The sequence below is a fragment of the Rhodnius prolixus genome, unplaced genomic scaffold (assembly GCF_049639745.1).
Source record: "Rhodnius prolixus isolate KJV_2025 unplaced genomic scaffold, Rpr scaffold_6, whole genome shotgun sequence".
Taxonomy (NCBI): Eukaryota; Metazoa; Arthropoda; class Insecta; order Hemiptera; family Reduviidae; genus Rhodnius; species Rhodnius prolixus.
In genome coordinates, this window is record NW_027411634.1 from 35,534,228 (window position 1) to 35,558,190 (window position 23,963).

General features: G+C 31.8%; 1 protein-coding gene and 1 long non-coding RNA gene across 4 annotated transcripts in view; one reads left to right on the forward strand and one right to left on the reverse strand.

The window, feature by feature from the left end:
* The first annotated feature begins 656 nt into the window (after positions 1 to 656).
* The window catches only part of LOC141461232 (uncharacterized), a 97,075-nt gene continuing 73,768 nt past the window's right edge, over positions 657 to 23,963 (forward strand). Inside the window, exon 1 of one of the 3 annotated variants that reach the window (XM_074142043.1) lies at positions 657 to 735. Coding sequence is in view for 1 of the 3 variants with exons in the window: in XM_074142040.1 (XP_073998141.1) it covers positions 15,722 to 15,759 (38 nt within the window). In the remaining 2 variants the exon portion in view is untranslated. Of the gene's footprint in view, positions 736 to 1,396; positions 1,415 to 15,303; positions 15,760 to 23,963 lie in introns of those variants that run through there. The other 2 variants (XM_074142045.1, XM_074142040.1) reach the window with 2 other exon arrangements.
* LOC141461250 (uncharacterized) lies at positions 5,301 to 6,839 on the reverse strand. Its single transcript, XR_012462696.1, has 2 exons — positions 6,363 to 6,839; positions 5,301 to 6,286 (listed from the first exon to the last, which is right to left on the reverse strand). It is a non-coding gene; the product is annotated as an uncharacterized lncRNA (long non-coding RNA).

The window sequence follows — 23,963 nt, forward strand, 5'->3', positions numbered from 1 at the left end:
TTTAAACATACAGCATTATTGTGGCATTGGAAATGGATGCCTAATAGAAATCTTGTTCATTTATTTTGATTTAATAGTAGACAATCAGGTAATTATTTGGTTTAATATTAACTTTAAATTATTATTTTTATTATAGAGAATAAAAATAATGAATAAAATCTAATGCATGAAATCATTTAATTGTTATTAAATGGTAGACGAATGAAACGTTGATAAGTAGTCTTAAGTTAAAGTCAGATTAAACGCTGAGAGTCATTAACATAAACTTTAAGGTCATTAGTTAAACCTTTCTTACAAAAAAAACAAACATTTATATAAATTTACGAAGTTTTAACCTAATATTGACAAATTGGTCCTATCTGCAAATTGAATTCATGAATAGTGGATTACAGCATATGTTCTCAATTAATTATCTAATGACCTAATCCTTTTATTCTGTCAATCAGAGTGATGTGTAATTTTTGTTTAAATAACTTTTCCAAGTAAATGTTGGATTCGGATTACATTGTAGTGGATGTTCAAGAAAAGCCTTGCCTCAAATATATAGTATCATAATTTTCAGTTCGAAATTCAACTGTGTGCTTGCGTAAAAAAAGAAGAAGAAAAAGTTTGCAAAAAGTTTTATTATAAAGAATGAAAATACTTTCTATTTGCAGGTGCAGGTGTATCCAATGATTTGGTGCCAGGTGCTTCGTGCTGAAAGCTTCATTTTAAATCTACAAAAGTCTCTATAAGGTAATAATGCTTGTCTAAATTTATTGAGATTTAAGCTTTAATGCAATTAATGTATACTTTTTGGCTCTAATTTAAAGTTGGTGCAACTGTCCAACTATAAGACAATTCATCGGTTTCTTAGTATTCAAGTATAGATACAATTTTCTCGTAATGTCCTCCTAATTTCAAGAACCTACATTATATTTAATTACTATAAAAGAACTCGCTTATGTGATGGACTATGTATGATCGTATGACTAAAAGTTTTCTGACTTTTAAGTCTTGTCGTCATATGGTGACTCTAAACCAAGGAATATAAGTATTTTAGAGAATTGTTTTTAATTTAAAACTTATTTTTGCATTTCATTTTAATACTTTCTTCTACTATTGCAATGAAGAGAACCAAGAATCAAGACAGTTGTTAGAGGGATCCTTATGTTTCAAGATCACCATTAATCTTTTTGAAGTAAAGGACGATTTAATTCTTCATTACTATTGATACAATCTAATCAACTTAACTATCGTTTTGCAATTGGATAGAATAAGCATCTAATGGTTAAAGTTGTTGGTAGGTGCTGCCACCTGCGCTTGTGGATGGTTTTAGTATTAGTAGTGTAAACAAGATCTAAGAGATAACAGTTTAAAATCATAAATTGTCTTTAGTATTTTTTTATTTCTAATTTAATGAAAACATCATTAAGTAAGTAGCTTCAATTGAGATATTTCTATGTGTCTATAATTTTTATGTTCACCAATATATTACTGTCTTTTTTATTTATGATTTAACTAACATGTTGGCTGTTTGCTGTTTCATTAGTGTCCATAGTGAATTGATTTTATTTAATAATGATAGCTAAGAAGTCTATCAATGATATTTCAGCATTTCGTTTAAGTAAGTGCTTTTTATTGTTGCATGATGTATGGTTTCAGTTGCATCGTAGTATTAGCTGTATAAAAGCCATATACCTAATACGTTTTGGTTACCAATCGGTTTTATTGTCTTTCAGTGATCTTATTATTCACGAGGTTATGAAGTATTATTTACGTCTATCAGACAATAAAGCAAGTTGAATATTTTGCTGGTAGATTTCTGTATGTTAGATTTGTTGAAAAAAGAGTGCCGAAATAATTTTGCGTTCACTGCGGTTTTATTTCTTTAATGTAAACTTGATTGCAATTATTAGGTTGATGTCATAAATTAGTGGTCTTATTTAAGTTGCAAGCTTATATTGACTACGCGAATGAACAGTTGTATAGATAAATGTAGCTAGAACTATTTTCTGTGCATTAAGTTGTGTTGCTACATTTTTGTGAACATGTAGCCCTGAAGAAAGGAAAGTTAGGTAGACGTTACTTTTGAATTTAACGGGGAATCCCATAGAAAAATTGCTAAGGTGAGGACGAAGAGCCCGAACGTAGTTTGACTAGTTCTGAAGGGACAGTTTGACGTCAATGATTGGACATGGAAAATTGATGAGGTTCGTTTGAAACATTTGTTCTTCGTCAAACCACCTGACAATACAATGCAGCTTTAATGATTTGATTCCACTGCAGCATTTCCTTAGAAATAATGTCTTTTATGTCGCACCAGACTCACTTTATCATCTTCTAAGAATATAGTAGTATCTTGGTCATGACGTTAGCTTCCGCTTGAGCAATCTTTTCTACACCGTAAATTGTCTGTAGCCTTTGAGGATTACCTATTAAACTGTTAAAGAAGAAGATGTCTCGAGGTAGAACTTGTGTTCTACTTTTATTCCAGGCTTTATAAACGGTAAACAGATAAACTTTAAGCACACTATAGATAGAAAATATTATATTCTGAATTTCTATGTAAAACTATTCATCTGCAACTTCAATTCATTTAGCAACAAAAAAAAACCTTTACTGCGCTGCAGTTTATGAAGGGAACCGATGCGCTAAGATCTATTTACGTTTAATCTAAAATGGACAATAATACTAGCGATTTTTTTTTTTTTTTTTTTGTTAAGTTACTAAATGAATCGTTTCTCAAGTCTTTGGAGGAAATTGATCGTTATTTCTTTAGAAACTTGGTGTCCATGCGTATGTACCCTAAATACCGTTACAAACTTCAACAATGACCCTCAGAAAACAGATTTACACTTCCCAAATGATCTGCATGTGTCACAGCCCATCTTTGTTGGTGGTGCTGCTCCTTAAGTTTAGCTATTTTTTTTTAAATCCCAACTCGGTAGAAGTTAATGGCGTTTCTCCTTTTGCGAGTAATAGAGTAAGTTTTTATAACTTATACCCGTTGGCTTGATCTTTAACCAATAAATACCACCCACTGGTAGTGCCCATTGGCAAATCTTGAGGTTGTATGAATTTGGCATAGTAGTTTAATCGATTAGCAAAAGTGAAAGATTTTTTGTTACATAAACGGTAAACAGATAAACTTTAAGCACACTAATATGTATTGCATCTCTGTTTTTTTTACCTCCTGAGAATAAAACAGCCGAGATTCTCAAATAGTGCAAAAGCTTGTTTTTTGTCTGCTAGTCGTAAATTGTCCATTATAGAACGGAAATTATTGTTAGCAGCTTCTCTTTAAAAATCTTTCTAGTTCTTTCAAGTATTAATTCAAATTAGAACATTAAGAAGAAATGCTAATATAAAATAAATGATTTTTAATAGTTCTAGCAAAGAAACTATTTGAAAACAGTGGATTGACAAAATTCACAGTTTTATTAATAATAATTTATTTATTTAAAATTTTAAATTTATTTACTAAATTCTAAGCTTGTTAGCCAATTATTTACAATTTCTTTCAAAACCTTCTTTTTCTATAACCACACAGAAATGAAATCTACATTTATCATAATTTGCAAGAATTAAATATGTTCAAATTCGACTTCGTAGAACATCCTTTGATCGGAAATGAACATCTCTTGAACGACGATTTGTTTTAGCGTCAATGAATCTTTAGAATGGAATAGATACAGTTCTCTTCATTCAGCAAGATATTTATTTATGAACGTCTATATGTTATAAGAAAGACGTGTGCTAAACACCTGTTTTTAATGTTTTTATAAATAAACTTGGTGTGTATAAAAATAAATGTGACCAAACATATAGTATGGAGCATTCAAGCAAAATTATTTTTTATATTTTAATTAAAACAAAATTCATTGACAAAACTTTTCCTCAAAAATATTTCTAGTAATTCTGAAATAATGACATCATAACTGTTTAAATTGAATAAATTTTTAATTTTTGTATCAAGTGGCAATCTTAACTTAACTATTGAATAATTTTATTACTTTTTTGCTTCCTTTATTATTATTAATTTCCTGATTAATTGAAAAGACTGTTCTTTGGTACATGGAAGATTGTTACGAAGTCTGTGTAGGTCCTCTTTGTTGGTCCATTTTATTTGGGTTTAACTGATAATGTAGAGAGAGGCGCGCCTTAATCGACTGATCAATCAACGCAGAACCGGCATATGAGATTTTAGGTTTTTCTTAGCGCCTACGAAATGTTTCGGCTATTTTTCTTGCGCATCGACTACTAGGGCCACTTGCGCCATCTTGGTATTTAAATTCACTCTAAATGCTTACGCCTAGAGACTAGATCACCTTCAGAGCTTATGCTATTAACAATTTATAATATTTTTACATTTTTGCGTCTAAGCCTGGTGTGTCTTCTGTCCTGACTGTTTAGGTACTGGGACTAATAATAAAAAAAATAATGACTGAAATGGGCAATGTTCTTTCTTTTTACTTTTTTTTTGGATTAGACACCAAAATCTTTGAACAATACTCTACATAATTGATTATTTTTTTGTTAAATAATTGACGTCAAATAATAGTTAAATTAACATAAGCAATTAATCTCTAAAGCATCTGTTATAAAGACCAAGCAGAATAATTTTTTATTGCTCACATTTAACAGCTGTTATTTTTATATACGCAAATAATTCATTTGAAGGCAGTAATAGTCGAAGTTTGTCCAATCAATACCAATCGATTTAAATAATAATAATAATACAAGGAATACAATAGGTGCGTTCAACTTGACTGAATTACTTCTGCAATAATTCTAATCAGCAAATGATAATTTACTGAGAATCTAAGCAAATCTTGTAATACTTTATTAGTGATTTTAAAATTCTTATTTTAAGTCTAGACACTCTTTACGCTGTTATTGAGAGAAGATATTGTTCAAATATTCGTATTTTTTGCTTTAACCTAAAATATCCGTTCAGAGTCTGGAAAAGTATGGATGGGTATTTGTCTGTGTGTTTTAATATACGTATTGGTAGGGCTGTATGTTCGGGTACTTTAACTTAGCAAAAACTCAATTAGAAAAACCGAAAATGCCATTTTCCCAAATCGATTTTTCGGTTTTGTGAGTTTGATTGTTTTTTTTTTTTTAAAAACTTGGTTGGCTAATTAAATATAAATACATGAAGATCTAAAGTTTTTATTTTCAAATGACTTTTTTTGAGCAATGAGTTGGACATATGTATTATTAACTTCCTATTGGAGGATTGTTTCCGATTTCTAAAATATAAATTAGCTAATTATGTTTTCTTTTGTTTCACGTAAGTTTTTTTATGAAACATCAGTGAGCCTGATTGATATGTATGTACTTTTTATCGATTATATGACCCTGGGTTGGTATCTGCGAAATATATGTCTGTCTATGTACTTGAGACCGCGTGAAACTTTTTTTTGATCAAATATTTAAAGTTTATTTTTCACCCGGATGAACCCTTTAGAGATCTCTAAATGTTTGTGTAATTAACGTAAATTAAAAAAAAGGGGAAACATTCAATTTTGATGTTAGGTGCCAACAAAATGTAAGGATGCCACACAAAAAAATGGTTCACTTTAAATCAGTCTTCCGGAAGGATCATTTTATTGAATCATTTTTTTTTTTCAAAAGTTAAGATTTTCTCGCAAACGGCTCCTACGATATTATTTAAAATTGGTATCGTAATTTCAAAATACATAAATTTAAAACTTTTACTGGGCCAATTTTTCCCCAAAAATTTGATCTCTGAGATTAGGGAGTGATTAGATTCCATCTGAAGTGATAAGTAATTCAGAATGGGCTCGAAACGTTTTGAGTTGGGAGAAAATTATTGAGTTAGAACTTTTAAGATGGTATTAAGAGGTAAGTCTTGAAGTAGTCTGCCTGCCAGCAGATTAGGGTTTCTTAAAAAGATAAATTTTATTTTAGCGTTACTATATAATATTAGAAATGAACCAAACATTTAGTAAACATTCCATGTTTAAATAAAATTTATTAAAGGAAGCTTTCAGAGTATTTCGCTTTTGATTTTTCCAACTATAGTCCACTGCCATTAAGATTGAGAATAAAAAATGACTAAATGTAAAACAATGATTTACCTGAGATTGAATGATACCTGATTTTCAATTTATATCGCTGGAAATTGCTGGGACCTTCTCCACCCACATAAATTCTTTATCGTTTGATTTTTCTCCAATTTTTTAAATATATTTTTGTTTCGTCATAGTTTTCTCTTCTAATAAAATTCAACAATATCTCATTTTCTCAATTCTTCTTTACGAGAATTAGTCTAAAACTTTGAAATAGAAAAATTTAAATTAAAAAATCTAAATAAATTAGAAATTTACATAAAATGGAGATTATAATTTTACCTTTATTGAAAAAAGATTTCTTTAGCATAAGTTTAACAGTGAATGCTAAGGTATTGATTGAACCCTTTGCAGGGCCCGTAGAAAGGGAGTCACTAGTGTGTGTAGTAGCCCACTGGGTCACTGGGAATATCTCTCACTATACTACACCGAGCTCTTCGTTCCTACCCACCGCCACTCTGCACACACCTAGTTATTTAAAAATAAATTACCACAATTGAGAGTTTCAAATCAGTTTCTTTCCTTTTCCAAATGAATGGTTTCTTGAGAATCAATCCTCGTAATTTACTAGACGACGGATTGTGCCCTACTGATATTCACTCCCACCAAACTACAACCTTCTCTCTAAGACATTCCCCGGGTGGTAATTCAGCGATTTACGTACCCTCACCACATGAAGCGCTACTATCTCGTCAGATATTTGCACAAATTTCAGGTAAATGTGCGCACACAAAAATTTTTCAACCCTTATAATTATTCTTAAACTTGAACACTTTAATTGGATTATTTTTTAAGAAAATAAATTTAAATTGATAGGAAAAATCCTTTTCAAGGTAAAATTTCAAGTAATTTTCATATTAAAATTAGTTTATTTTAGAAAAAATGCTAAAAACCAGGGTCTACTTGCCGGAAGATTCTCAGTGCCCCAGTTACTACTTATATTGTTACGAATTTATGATAACAATTTCATATTTGAGTCATTTCCGCAAAATAATACAAAATTTTCTTCTATTGTATAAAAATTTTTGGGAAAAACCTCTTATAAATTAGGAGGTTTAGAAATATAGACAAGGCGTAATAGCAAGGATAGATGATTGGGGTGGAAATAGTAATCTTTACCGAATTCTAATCAAAATCACAGCATCATAAGATGGGAAAAGCTTGTTCGAAAAGTAATTTTTAACGCATACATTATTTAAACATGGTTAAAGTAAACATTTTGAAGGGAATTATCAAATTCTTATTGTCTAATGAATTTAATTTTAATTGAGTAAATTTCTTAAAGAGAAATTCGTGTAAGAAAATTGCGCAGTTAAAAGGAAACTGTGAGAGCTGAAGTAAGAGCAAAAAAATCTAAAGAAAGGTAAATTAATGTCGCGTAAACAGAGATCTTACTGTTTTAAAATTTAGACTTATTGTTAGCTAACTTGGCTTATATTTCTAATTTAAGACGCTTAGTTAGAAACGTCATTTCAAAATCACTTTCTTCTCATTGTATCCCGCTGAAATTCCCTAAAAATCCAAAACTGGGCCAAAATGAATTTCCTATTAGTTCGCCTCCAGTTTTCCACCATTTTTGCGGGAGGTTTTCACCTTGATTGTAAACTTAATGCTACTCCTCAAGGGAATTTCCGTTTCTTTTTTTCCTCTTCCCTTTTGGAAGACCTGGCGATAGCGGATTTTTTTTTTTTTTTCTTTACGCAGAATATCAGAAAGCTTAACCCACTGTCTTTCAGTAAGTGGAAAAATTTTGACAGTTTTGTATCGGAAAATGCTTTAGGTTTTATTCCCTAATAATTTATCAGCAAACTGTGCCCACGATTCTCATTCAGTCAGAATATTATAAACTACTAAGTTTCATGAATTTAAATATGTAAAATAATTAGTTTTATTTTACTCATTTATAGTACTGCTCGGTCTGCCAACTTGACCAAAGATAAAAATAGTGCTCCTAAAAATTACAAAATCTCTATTTACAAACCAAACTAAAATTTTAAAAAGTCGTAGGTAGAACACTTTTTTTTTTTTAACTTCCCGGAAAATTCTTTAGATAAGTTCATTTTCAGTTATTGACGTAAATGATTAATTACTGAAAGCCAATAATGTTTATGAACGGTAATTTAAGTTCAAATTTATCTTATTTAAATTGATGTAATTTTAAGACTTCATTTTTATGGCGATAAATAAAATCCAGGTTTTTATTATTTTATTATTTATTTTTTAATTTTAAATCGCCCAACGGAAGTGCAACATTACCAATGACTATTGTAGAGTTCATCTATTTTCGTGATTGATTTATTCATCAATAAAGGAAGATCAATAAATTATTTCCTTTTTTTTTTCAAATTCAGTTTTTCGTGATTTTGTTTCAAAAACACAATCATCACCTTTTTCCGTCCTGTCCTCGGAAAAACCTATTAGGGAGAGGCCACATTAGCTGCGACAGTTCTGACGATTGAAACTTTGGTTTTAGAAATTTTTGCGCCTGTTTTTTTTTTTTTTTTTTCAAAATTTTGTACCGGAAAAGTGCAGCTTCTAAAAAGAATTGCGGAAATCGCGGAACTTTAATTAATTGTTCTCTGTCTCTCTCTCTCTCTCCCTCTTCCGCAGTCATCCCCTCTCTCTTTCACATAATGCACACATTGTCATACTACAATACAATCGTACATACTTCACTTTCTCCTATTGTTATTCCCAATATATTATTACGTACACTAAATATTGTCAATATTAGCAATATATCTGTCAGTCTGTCTGTTCTCTAGGTGTGCAAACCTTTTTTTTTTTTTAAATAAATATCTGACATAAAAAATTTTCTAATAAATTATTAGTTAAATATGCAACATAATATCTAAATAAACTGATTAGTCTGTAACCTTTGTACATGCAGGCCAAATACATTACAGTTGTACAGTATTGAATAATAATGATCCTGATGGATTGTCAAAGTTTCTTTGATTGATGATTTTCTAAATATTAATATCTTGCTTTCTAATTTTTTCTTTTATACCGATCAGATGATTAGCTTTTAAAAATATCCTATAGTATTTTGGGGTTTATCTTCTCAGTCTTGAAGGTTATTTGAAACGTTCGGGAAATTGGTAATAATAATAAAAGATATCGTCGGATCGTCCATTTCCTTTTCTTCATTTCCTTTAATTAAAATACTTCTTTTTTCCCCCTTCCTGTAGGCTATAATTAAATTCAATATATTGCCAGAGAAGATTAACATATCGTTTCCCAATAGTTGTAGTTGTACGTAATCTGGATTACAAATCTTCCACCTTTTCCGTGCGCTGGATACCAGAAATGGCTCTCTTCTTCCAAAATGAGATAAACAAACAAAAAAGTGACTGTAGTTGACTTTCACTGTTTGTTGTTAATTTGTTGTTTACTTTTAAAAGACAAATCTCACATATTTCATCAAACAGGCCGTGGCAGATATATTACCTAACCCACGTTTAATATTCATGTACAGTTTTCTTTAATATTTTCATCTTTTTTTTAAACAGAATTATATTTAAATAAAATTATGTTATGAAATCTGGAGCGCAATACGTCTTAACTCTCAATTATACTATAACTCTATTCGTTTTTATCTTCTGAAGGTTTTCTGCCTCTTCCTCCAGAAATGACTTTTTCTGGGCTCTTCTCTCACATTTCTGCGATTTTTATTTATGTTATTCTGACTGCAACTTTTAAAATATCTATCTAGCCTCCCAATTTGTGCGAGATGGGGCCCTGCAGCACTTCTGGTGATTAAATAACTCATCCAGGTCTCTTGGGCGGGAGTTAGGAAGTGTAGGAAAAGTCAAGAGTTAGGGATAATTACTTTCTGGAACCAATTCATCCTTCTTTCTCTAAATATTGCTAAACAAAGCTCTCACATAAAAAATCATCTGATATGTATACAGAATCTCCTGGAAGCTTGGGATACTCTACCATCGCCTCCAAACCTGAAGGGAATCAAGCTCTCCAGCAAAGTGCTAGAAAGTGTGGGGAGTCGTAGTCAAATATGATCGTGATATCCCATACATCCTTCACCGCAAAGCTCTGTACAGATATTTTAAAATTGATTTAAAAAATTTTTAAAAAAAAAGGTTGGGAACGTTCTCGCTTTATACCGCCATAAATCTGGAGACCACTCAGGTCCTATGGAAACCTCTTAGAAGAAAGGGAAGCTGACCGATTGGGATTGGATATCCCTCAAAAGCTTAACATCATCCTTTCCGTTTAGTGACTCTGTTCTTCTCCATCACCGATTTAAAAAGGATTTTCTAGGACCCCAAATATTCTCGCCAGCTCTTCAGTGAAGGTTCCATTTACCTGGTGGCTCCTATTATCGTCCCAGTCTTCCTCATACCATCCATAATTCGGCGCTTGGGATTAGGCCAAGAAAGTGGTGGAAAAAGCTGGGAGCAGCACTCTGTAATATCTTGCAATTCAAACTTCAAACTTTTTCTTCTCTCGCCCCCCAAAAAACATCTCCCTTGAATATTCTGAGGTTGACTTCTTGGAGTGGTGTGAGCTTTTGGTTTACCAATGGCTTTAAGTCCTCATTCCGTCTCCTTCCCAGGATTATTTGTCCACCGGCTGCCACGAAGAGTTAGAGATCGGAAATTGCCCTTCTATTTTTATGTCCTTCAGTTAAAATTTTTGAAACTCATTCATACAGACAGATGTACAGATATACTGAAAAAATATAAGTTCTTTTCAATATCTAGAAATACTTAGTCATTATTTCGTTTTTTAGAAATTACTCAACACTCTCTCCTTCTCACTCTGAATAGTTTAAACTAAACTATTAGTTATTAGTAATCTTTCTTGATATGTAGAGAACGTGATCTTACAGCCTACATCACCACCTTGTTGTAATATTTACTCTGTGGTCGAGTGAATGAAATTGGTCCTTGAAGTTGTGTAGACATTAGTAGAAAACGGAAGTGAAATATTCATTCTACTAGTGGGGGGAGAGAAACACGCAGGTTATGGTGACATAATCTCGTTCTGCTTTTTAATGAATCTAGTGTGAACACTCGCACAAATTTCTCTTATTGCAGTTTACGTAATTTCGGGAAACTTTGAATTGTTACTAAAAAAAAAAAGAAGAAAATATCGGCTTGGAAGTTATAACTTTTTGGAATCTCTCTAAAGTCATTTCTCTGTGAAAAAAAACTTAATGTAATAGACGGCAGCTCCCAGAATACTGCATAATCAGGTTTACCGGGTGAAGGTTTAAACTAATAAGAGATAGCCCTATAAAGGCGTAGCCTATGTACAAAGTTAAAACATTGGCACTTTATAAAATCGTAAAGAAATTATGACAGAACTTTGGCAAAAGAATTATGACTTTTTCATTCTACAATACCTTAAGTTCTAACTTATTATTTGAATAAAAGTTATAGATCTACGCGCTTAAAGTATAAATACCAAGTTTAAAGCAAATAAAGAAGCGGTTTTCCAGAAAATACCATAATAGTGATATATCGATACTTCAGAAAAGCTGAACTTCCAATAGTCTTTGTAGGCCATTAAGTTACACTCAGATCCCTTAGAGGTAACAAATGGAAAATTGTGGTTTTAGTTTCATTTTTAATTTTTAAAGTATTTTATAAACTGCCAAATGACGTAATAACTGGAGAGTAGTGGTGAAATGGACATAGAATGAGACACACAAACCGAACAGAGAGAATCAAAGGCCTCTAGCACAATATTTACTTACTTATTTGTGGTAAACAGTTACCCAACATCCAAATAAACAGTTATCAACGAGCTTTCTTTCTCTTCTCTTTATTTAAAGCTGAAAAAATTAAGAAGACCAGTGAAAGCCAAAAAAAGGGTGTGGTCTCCTTTGGGAACAGAATGCAACAACTTTCATCTTCAGTGCAAATATCTGATGACGACATAGTCTTGTACTTTGTTTTCGGATTCTTTTTGTTTTTGTTTTTTGTTCAATTGGCGTTAATATTTGTATTAATTCTTTGTCAGGATTGGGTTTTAAAGGAAATAGTTGTTCTTAAGTGCCGAGAGTATCGAATTGTTTTGCTAAAATAATCCTTCATCACACATCCTTGCTTAACTCCAGCTAACTCCTTACTCCAGTCTGTCTCAGTTCCTCCTTTACATCGTCTTGCTATCTCACCCAGGAGGTTTTCCTGTTTCTTCCTGGACTTCAACATACCTCTGCACCTAGCCTATCCTCCAATCCTAACCATTAGAGTCTATCTTTTTAAATAAAGGTCTTCATCGTCGGTGAACTGATTTCTAATGAACTTCGTTTGACCAATCAGGTAAATGGGACTTACATCTTTCTCAGCTCTTTCCATTCTCATATCCTCTTACTTTTTTTCTATTTTGATTTGCCTTGAACCATATGTTTTAATGGCATATGTTACAATAATCTTCTTATGTTGAGCGTCGTCTTTAGCGTTTTAGCATCTATTACTGCTGCTGTTAGTGTTTACTCTTTTCAGCTCCTAATTGTTGGGATAAAAGTAAATCCACGGGCATTATTATTCTATTTATTTATTATTCTGCACTTGGTATTAATCAGGGGCACTTCAATGAGGCGATTTCTGAGGTGAGTTACTGATATCTGGCAAACTCATCACTATGAGTAATCTCTCTTGTATCTTTTGCTGTCGAAGAGATAGCACGAGTGTACATTGCACTTGCAAGTAAGAGCAAAATACAAGTTCGTTTAGAAAGTCTCTGAGAGTGTTTTTTTTACCCTCACACAGACTCTAAAGAGAATTAATTGAGAAATTAGAAGCATTACCGGCCTCGAATTAGTTTCAACAACGACATGATTCAGTTGGAAAGTGGTAATGTTGTTAATTTATTGTGGATTTATATCAGGAAGATTGGTCAATAGTTGATGACCAAACTCTCCCTATCACATCACTTCCGTTTGACCACTGCCTGCATCTTCTATATTTAGTATTACATGGTATACTACTAATGTACATTGGTATGTATTAGAAATCAGTTTCCATATCTCTGTGTATTGTGTTTCCAAATAGTGTCACCTCATGTTGGTTATTACGGATTCTGGTATTCCCTGTCGCTTCTCTACAAAAACGGACATTGTTAGGTCAATGCTATCGGTGGCTGGTTGATATAGCACTTTAGTAGAGTAGTTCTGTGTGTGTGAGTGTGTTGTTCATTAGGATTTCGTAACTAAAAGGTTGAAGAAAACTTATCGCTATAGAAACAAGCAACAAGAAAAGCTGCTAATTTTTTTATTGTTCTTACTGAGTGTGGCCATTTATTAAACTAAACGTTAGGATGGTACCATTGTTATTCTATTTGTTTATTAGAGCTTGGAACTGATTTAGTCTATAAGTGATTGTGATTGTTTTCCTCCTACAAACCAATTTTTTTTTTTACAAAAGATAATTGATTTAGTTAATTGATTCTTGCAGAATCCTAAAAAGCTTCTTTTTTTTTCTTTTAAGTTGATCAATACTTTGCACTTCCTTGCCTTCTTATTTTTCTTTATTTCTTTGATTATTAGTCAAACTGCGTCTTGAAAAAAGAAGTAACTTCTCTCTTCCTTTTATTTTCAATTAAATAAACTTAATAATTTTTATCGTAATTTATTGCTTAAAATAACACATTCCAACCCCTTGTTTGGCCAACAAAATTAAATAATGCATCCTTAATTATTTTTTCGTAATATATTGATTTTTTGTTAATGTTAAAAGTTGATTACTCTGAAGTTTCATTAAATTAGGCAAAGTAAAGGAGCTTTATATTTTAACGATTTTTGTTTTAATTACTATGAACACTTGGGAGGCGAGAGTGTTTGGTAATAGAAGAACATACTGGGAGCACAGAAGATAGCTGGTGTAGATGATGATGATAATAAGAGGATAACCTTTCAACAAAAATAATATAATTAAAATTTTAGATGCAATTAACTAAGTGATTTTTAAATAGATTCTATTAAGAAAAGTGAAGAACTTAAATCCCCTACAGTAGGCAATACCGCAACACATCGATGCTTTGCTTCTTAGTAGAAGTAACTCTATGAGGGCGATTCTTAACGTTTACTTCTGTACTTCTGTTTACATTAACTAAACTAGTTATTTTTATTATTAATTTTTTTTTTTTAACTTAAGGCGCATCAACATCTGACGTCATTGGCGCCCACAGCTTCTTTCAGTGCGCTACAGGCGCCTCTGTAAAGTGTTCTCTCGTTAGAGTCTTTCACTGAAGTGAACTTGTGCTTTGTTAGATTCTGTGGTCGACTACAGCCATAATTCTCAACTAGTTTTTTAGATCTAATTTATTATTATTTGTAGAGCGAGTTTATATATAGTCGTTATGTATGTGAACTTGTAACTGAGAAAAGGCTTCGGTCTTCAACAACATTAGACTTTTTCTTCTGCCTTTTTATGCTAATAAATTTTTTTGAAATTGTAAATTTGTTTTAAAAAGGATAACTGATGTCTGGATTGTACTAGTTCACTTTCTCTACCATGAGAAAATAATATTTCAGTAGCAATGATGTTCCCAGTTTTCCAGAACAACACTGAACTCTATGTTCGTGAGTTCAAAGTTTTTCCAACCAAAGCTTTTAACATATTGCCTAATATATGTTATCTCCAAACACGATGGACTGATATTTGGCTAATCAAGAATTTTCACGTACATACAGACAAAAAAATACTGGCTCCCCTCCGGTAATACAATTTTTCCTGATAATTTACAATTGGATGTCATGCCAAAACGGAGTTCAAATTTTTAACGGTGCATAATTTTGTTTTTGTTTTTTAAGATTTTCTGCCCACTGCTCACACACACAATTAGTGTGTGAATCTTAGTGTCTATTTTCTAAGAACCATTTTTTGTAATCTTTTTGAATTTCCTATAAAAGTAATGATACCGAAAATTAGTTACGAAATGTAAAAAACAGCACCACCTTCTCACAAGTCTAATAAATAACTATTATTTATAAACTCTTATGATTTCATTTGTTTGTTGACAATTTTGGGAATTTCCAGTTCGTCCTCGATTACGTAGCAGAGTGACATTGAGGTTTAAGATGAGGCGGACTAAAGTCTCTATATCTTCTCTACCTTGAGTACCTTGAAGGGTATGTCCAAGTTAAGTTTTGTTCGGTCAGCCAGCCAGCCTCTGGTGAATCAGAGAGACAGACAGACGGACGTACGGTTGGTCGGCGGGAGTAGGGAGGAGGTTCTTCGCTATTAGACATATTGCTGCTAGTGAAAGTGTTGGGTGCAGTTCACAAACATACTTAGCTGGCTACACAGCCCTGCATCTCCCTGAGTTCAGTGTTCATACCTCTAATCGCGCTGCCGGCCTTTAGCTAAGTACCTTCTGGTCTTACTTCCTTTTCAAATCACGCGTACGCACTTTATTGCATTCAATCAATTTTAATGTAGATATATTTTTTTTCCTTTTTATCGATTCCTTCTTATTTATCGTGTGTGAAATGTAGTTAGATTACATTCATTATTTTATTTATTTATTTTGCCTTTTAAAAATTCAATTTTTGGCATATTTTTTTCGTTCATTAAAGTTTCTTACTCAGTGACAATATCTAAAGGCTAGTCTAGTGTATATTTATTTTTTACAAAGACATTTTTTTGGAATTTTATTTTTGCTGCGAAAACATGGAAGTTACAATGAAAGCTGTCTTAGTCACGTTTGGGTTAGTTTTAGAATTTACTCAATTTATTTTATTAATACAATTCTTAGTAAGCATTCCCAAAAAATTGACATCATTTGAAAATTTCAACGATGTTTGCAATGAATGAAGGATGTAAAGAGTAATCATTACCACCGTATCCCAACAAATGTACACCAAGTCTGAAATTGTGAAGATTCAGCCTCAAAATATGTTTTTAAAAAGAATTTTTCATAAACAATATTTTCTTTTCACGGAAAAGGAAGTACATTATTATGACATGCATTAATTATTTTAACATTAAATTATACAATGTATCGTTCTTATTAAAATATTTTCAAGGGTTAGCACACAAAATTTGTGGTTAAATAATTAATTTTTTTCTTTATTAATATTGCGATAATAAGTCCTTTGTTTAGATTAAATAAGTATTTTTTACTGTCTCATGGAAAGAGAAGGAAGTGATCGTGTCCATTTTTAGTTTTCATCACGAAAAACACTGTCCTGAGTTAGAAAAATTAGATTTTATGTCACTTCAAAAAAGGAAAATAACTGAAGTTCAACTTTGACATTTGGAGGCACGCAAAATAAGGCTTTGGTTCTAAACTGGTCCACCGGAAGTCAACTTTAATTAATGGAAGTTTTAATTTAACTGTAAGTCATTTAAATGAAAGGATTTTTCAGGTTTTTTTTTCTCGTGATTATCTCGAAAATTTTGTCCTAAAAAAAAAAATCGATTTTCTTGATGGGTTGATATTGGTATGCTTTTCAGTGAAATTTCCCGACTTATCACCTGTTTAATATTAATAACAATTAATTATAGAACAAATTACTTGCGTCATTCCTTTTATTACAAATTACACAAACATTGAATACAACTTTCCCGCAATAACTTGGAATATTTTCAAATCTTAAGGTGACAGCAAAACAAAATTTATCTTAATTTGATTTTCAAGATTCTTCTAAACCGAAAACACATTAATAGTCAATTATATAAGTTAATTGCAAAATTTTAGGAAATCTATTTTAAATAATTCCTTTATGACTTATACAAGAAATCATTTCAGCTTGCCAATAAAATTTATGTTTAGTAACATCAATACAAAAATTTACGCTGCTCATGTTAATCAAGCCAGTAAGTCGTTATAACTACTCGAAAGTCTTGGCATTATTTCAGTTTTCTCTAACATCCAGCAAGGGGAAGTTAAGCAATTTCAAAAAATTTTCTAAATTGCATTTTTACCGGAAATAAATGTTTTTAGATCCGGCCACAGAAAAGAAAACGTTTGGTGAATATGTGTTTTAATAGAATATCTCAATACTGAGTAGTAGTACTAGAGAGCTGATACTTGTGGTATTGAGCTTCCGAATTCTCGAAAATATCTCCAAAGATTAACTTCGAATACACAGTCTTCGGCAGAGTGTTGTTAGCCATACATAAGCCATCTTAACTCGGAATGAAACTTTATTTCTTAAACCATACGAATCAAAGCAAGGTCCATTCTCAGTGTTATATTAGCTTCAGTGAGTTGTAATAACTTCTTTTAAAAAAGAAGATGTGAATTAAGATAATGAGAGAACCGCCACTTAAGAAGAGGAACTAAGAGATTGGACAAACTTTATAGAACATCACCCTATAAATATTACACTGAGGATGGACCTTGGTTTGCTTTTTATGGATTAAGAAATTAAGGTTTTTAGACTAAAGATGGCTGACGTATAACTATAACAATAATATTTCTACTCTGTCTATTAATAGTTCGATGTTTTTCGTCGTATAATTGGATAAACACAAAATGGCTTCATAACGAGGCACTCTAATTGTTTTGACATAACGGTCTTCGCTGAAATTTCTACAGAATATTTTTTGTAATAGAATTTCTCATAAGATTTTCTTTTTAAATTATTTTTCTCGGGGTTGCAGTTTCCACGAAATTCTTTCTATACGGCTTTCTAAATAATATTTCTCACAAAAAACGAAAGTATCTAAAATAATCGTCTAAGGAAGAAAGTATATTTAGTTAATGCGGGATAAAAAGAGAGCTCATGCTGACTTGGCTGACCTTACACCTTTACACGTTAGATTCAGAAGCCAATTCCCCACATTAAGGGAGTAAATGGTCTCCTGTCTGATTGCCAAGGCAATGTCTACTGTTTAGGTTACGAGACCTCTGGCATTTAGAAGACTCGCTGTAACTCCTGATGGGACCTGTACCAAATTTGAACCTCTAGGTATCCTCTCAGGCACTCGGTAGGGAGGTATAAAGATATGTAGGATAAGTCCTCTTAAGTACTGACTGTTCGCCTGCTCATGTAGAGCGATAGAGATAGGATTTGCTCTCCAAAGTTGGGATTACAGGGTTAAATTTATAGGAGGTTTATTTGGTTATATTGAGGACGTTTTGGCTTCTTTACTAGTTTACTTATGTCACTAAACTCTTTTTAACATTAGATAACAAGTTCTATGTCCTTCTTGAATACGTCATGGTTGATTTGTGCGTGCCGTAAAATAGAGAGAGGGACGATTATTCTTCTATCTCTTTCATAGCAGTTCATGTTATACACATATTTTAGAAACTGCCGTTTCTATCATTTTATGCAGAAGAAAGTATATTTCCGGTCTTTTCCTTTAATTTTTATATTCATGATAATTAGACTAGAAGCCGAGGTAACTTTACAGAGTCTAAACAATAGACTGGAGAAAGATTCCCATTTCTTTGCGTCTAGATGAAGGAAGATCTTTTCATTTAGAACGCACTAACTATGTGAGTTGGGAAAGCGCAATGTTGGTTCTAGTACTTACAAAATGTTTAAATTTCCAGACCAATGGAACAAGTCAATTGAAAGTTTGGAAATTGCTACGTAATTAAAAAGCCATTTTTTTTTTTTTTTTTAATTTACAACTTTTTTGAGATTTTCCCAAAATTGATTTCCCACGATTTGCTTTAAACATTGTTAGATCATGGTACACATGCGGGTTGATCACATTTTACTTGACACACAATCATTTATTATTAATTAATTATTATGATTATAGTTTAGTTTTTAGCATTGAAAGACTATAGTTTTTAGCATTCTGACCGCAAGTGTCGAAATCATGAAGTTGAAACGTTGGGTCATCTGTTTTTCCAACGTGTTCGGAAATTACGTCCTCGCTGGAAATGGAGTGCGCACGGGATTTGGGTCTTAAGGCTGTCGCTGTAAGAGGATCATTCTTTTCATTTATTTGGTAATCTCCAGGGTAGTTGATGAGGGAGAGCTAGGTTACGCACAGATATTGTCTCCTTACGCATCCCTTTCAGTAAGTGTACTCAGGCAGGCTCCAACAAGCCTATTTAAGAATTATTAATCTTACAGGAATTTAAATGTTGAAAAGAAATTTGTAAATAAAATGGTTAATTTTTCCAGTCTTCAAAAGAAAATCATGTAAAGTTCAATACTTTTCTTTTCTTTTTCGTCTATTACGTAATAGTGGTCACAGTTTTGTTACGTAAAACTAATTAGGCGCATATTTACAGAATTGGCTGGGTCATGGTTATCCCAGTAAACATGTAAACATCACCGAAATAAACCATTAATTACCGTGAGAATGTGAACCTGTGCCAATCTTATTAATTAACACCATTAATTACCTCCAGGTTGTTTACATTATCTGCCTGGAATGTAGAACGTAAAGCGATCAATATGCATCAATAATAAGTATTAATTTGATATATTCATGATTGAGATTTGGGGTATACTAAGCCTGCCTTGCTTAGAGGTGTTGCGTTCATCTTTCTTTGTTGACAATCATATTTTTTTGGGGGTTGATTAATAAATAACTTATTTTTAAATATGATCCGACCTGAAGTATTCATCTTTTCCCCTTGGGTGGCTTAGCAATATTGATTAATTCTTAAAAGAGTTGAGCTGTAACAACAATAAGTGTCACTATTACAGCTACTATACTTACAAGTAATTAAATTGATTTAAGTTGATTGTGGTATTCATGTCTAAAACATTAATCTCCGACTTAGACAACTTATTAGAAAGCCATATCAAGGGGCCGCCTTACATCACGGTACGTGTTTATCCAGAATCGAGTTATAATTAATTTAAATTTAAGTAGGTATGTAATAGGAAGTATATAATAAATATTTTTTAAAAATAAAACTATAAAAAACAGAACAAGTTTTATGAAACAGATAATGACCGCACTGTGAGATATTAATATTTTAAAAAAACAGTTATCCCTAAAGTTTATAGTGTAGATAAATAGTGAAAGTTCCATCTTGAGATGGTACCATCGTTCCGCCAGTATTAATAAACACTATTTTGTTTAAATCAAATATTTAATTATAAAAATTCCTGAACTTGAAATATTTGTTTCACCGCCATAATGAATCTCGTCTAGACCGACACTAGTTAATTAGATTTACAAATACTACCATTTAGTTGTATAATTATATTATCTACAAAATTTATTTTTATATACCTACTTGTATTTATTTTAAAAACAAACTTTTAGCGTTCAGATAATTAGAAAACATTTATTATGTATTATATAAAATGTATAATTATTAATAACATTAAATGTTGACGTGAAAAAGATAGAAACAAATCGACTGTTATAGACCACCCTAACATGACATTCTGTTCTCCATTTTATGAACTATTTTTTTGATTTTTAACCTTGGAATTTTTAATAGTTTCCTTCAATATTATACAAGATTTCTGCATGTAAAGAATTCTTTTGGTGTCTGCTTTAAGTCTCCGGTCATCAAGAACTCTCTTAAGTAGTCAAGATCCATTATTATTATTTGATAATTAATAATTTAAAAAAATTATTTAAGGTACTCAACAAGATATTTCCGTTATTTTAATTAAAGATATCTCTTAAGATTCGGAATCTTGTGTTAAGTTTGGCCTTAGTATATTTCTACAGATCAGGTGCTTTTACATCTCCTCTCAGTACCTATGTGAGTGATTCTTGGTCTGGCAGTGCTAGTTCAAAGGTGTATTAATGTTTCACTTAGTTCCGTTTTATTCAATACACATTTTTCAACGTTTTTCCATTGCATATTTTTCTAAAAGTGCGATTCTGACAGCGGATCAACTATTCTATTGGACTAAAAAATGTTTTCCAATCATAAACTTAGTAATAAGTTAAGGTCATCTCGGACTAAAAAATGTTTTAAAAAGTATCTCTAAAAATTCGCAATTCGCAGGAAGTAGAAACTTCAAAATTTTGTTCTTAAGTCTTCGAAATTCCTGTACCGGAATTTATTCAGTGGATTTTTCTCTTTTTTTTTGAAAATTTTCCTCTGAATTGGCTGAACAGACTTCCACTAAGTTCTGTACACGCGTTGCGCTTTTCATGATCTACAATTATTTTTATTTCAAAAACATTTATCGAGTGAAATCTGATTAATAAATCTGTCTTCTCAGTGATTGGGTAGGTTTTCCTCATTTTTCACTAAATTGGAATTAGCTAGATCTTCCATACTGTAAAAGAAGATTAAATGCGTTCCTGAAATACTGAGTTTTCCACAACCCAAAGTGCCATTTTTCGTAGAATTCCTCGTAACTACTTAGGTGACTACGTTGTTTTATAACCTCTATACGAATCCTTTTTTTTTTTTTTTTTTTTGGAGGAAAATTCGTTTTAGGTCATTTTCAGGAGGGGGAAAATTAAATGTTTTTTTTGAAATTTGAAGTTTCGGGAGGCGGGAACGTATTACTTATAACCTGGAGAATTGTAGCTAGACACTCGTAGGTTTTTTTGTTTGTTTGTTCAGCAGATTATTTTTTGCCAGCTTCCCTTTCGAAATGTATCGTTAAAGTGTATGTGTCTTTAATGAGTGAATGTATTTGTAATATTTAATGTACATTCACAACTATGAACTACTAAAAAGATCTATATCATTTGCTAACTTTCTCTTGGTCCAGTATTACATTAGTATCTCTAGAGGTGATAATTACTTTTTTCTTTTTTTTTTTGGAGGAGCAGTTTGAAGATGGATGCTCAATTATCAGCATCATTGGTCCGTTTTTTGGTCTGAAAAATAGAATGTCAAATTTGTAAAACTCCTGGAAATAGAATTGTAATGGACAGTTTTTTTCCCGCGTAATCATTCACTTCTTACTTAATTGGTTTGGCTCGCAAAGCTAAGAGCTCACATAGAGAATTAGACAGTTTTACTATGAATTAGATAAACCTTACCCAGCTGTTAGGTAACAATATTATTGTGGTAGAATGAATTGTGAGATTAATAAGAACGAATCAAGCATGCGTGCTGTTATTTGGTGAAGGTTAAATAAGAGCTTACAGAGAAAGTAACCTTAGTTAGTTAGTAGTTACATGTATATATATATATATTTATATAAGTTACAACCTTGACAGCCTCCAGTCCAAGACACGTGTTCCTACTTGAAGACCGGACATCTACAGTTTTCAGATTTATTAATTTCTTTACGTCTTATTTTCCCTGTTTTTCCCATTAGGAGGAAGAAGTTTCTGGCTTCTTGAGGCAAACACCTTAAACGATTTTACAATGTTGTTGGATAAGGCAATTTTTAGTAAACAAGTCGGCCACCGCCATTTGGCTTTAATATTCAGAATTTCAGTTGATTCAGAGTACGTATTGTGCTACATGTACATCCTCTTTGCATACGTTCTCCAGCAGATGTGGTTCCAGATCTGAACTAGTGTTGCCTGGTTAATCCAGAACTGAGGTTGTTTGATAATTTAGTAGATAGTATTCAACCCTGCTATTTGGAAGGTTCTAATATTTAATTTCCCATTAAACTGGACTCGCTAAACTCTAACCTTGAATCGATTATCAACAGACCTGATATTATTTAGGTCTCACTGATTATCAGCATCTAAAGTATCTGGAATATATCCATTCCCACGGGAGAGAACATGGAAGATGAATAATTGAAAAGGAAAAGAAGGAGCAGATGATTCAGTATTGTTAAAAGAGGAGCACAAATATATCTGCTATTCATAGAATAGTGAATGTAGCAGAGATTCCCTTGATTCTCATGAATGGTGGACCAGCTGATTATTATTACAAGGTCACTAGAACTTGGACGTTTTATTACCATCATCATCATTAATCATGCTTTGTGTTCCATTAAGGTGAAGAGATAGTTTTATAAAACTTTTACTTTCTTCCTAGATATCTTTCTTCAACCATCCGTGTTCATCTAGTGTCACTCTGTATGACTGTGAATCGTCATTTTTTATTTTTCATGTTCAAGATGGACTTGAGCTAAGAAATTTTGGATATGGTTTGGTGGATGTTTTATGCTACTTTCACGTTTGGTACACAGATAGTTTGATAGATCAATGGACCAAACTCAAAATACGATAAAGCATTGTAGATTTAAAATGAAGAATTTAAATAATGTGAACACATTCAATCTAATTACCATTTTTATTGTTTTTTTTTTTTTTAAATATTTTGTAATTAATTTTATCTCAGCAAAATTTCTGAGGAAAGGAATTTCGTTTGATTATTGTATTACTTCCGCTATGTACTTAATCTTTTGAATGTCATTGCGCCGTAACCAGCTTGCGTCACGTATTTGGTGCCCAGTGCAATATCCTACCAAATTGATTACGTTTGAAAACATGTTGACTTTGTGGTTAGGTTATTTGATTAACATGTTAGTACTTTTAACTAGGTAATGGATATGGGAATAACCGGAGTAAACGTCCAATGGAAACCGGAAAAACTTGGTTATTAAAAATTAATACTTGAAATTTAATTGTAAAATAATGATTTTAAAATGGAATCATATTAACTTCAATTATTGACTGAAGATAAATTTGAACCTTTACCTTCCGTTCCAGTTAACATCAGCAACCTTTACACAGTTATTGTAGTAAACTGTTCTGGTTTGCTCCATTACTATAATATTGTATAACCTGACTTTGACCTGAAGCCTTGTAGAAGGTCGACCAATTTTCAGTATGGAACAGCTCAGTTAATTCAAAGACGTACGTCTTTTTTCACACTTGGAATATTTTATACAGATATATTGTCTTAGTTTATTTATAGCCATGGTATATTGTTTCAAAATATGTTTTCTGTTTTTTTCTAGTTAAAATTGTATTTAAAATTTGGAAACAACCTTCATGGTTACAATAACTAGACTCTGTCTAGAATAACTGATATTTACATCTACAATTAGCGCATAACTAATAGAAGGCATTACCTTGATGACAATAGTAATAAAGA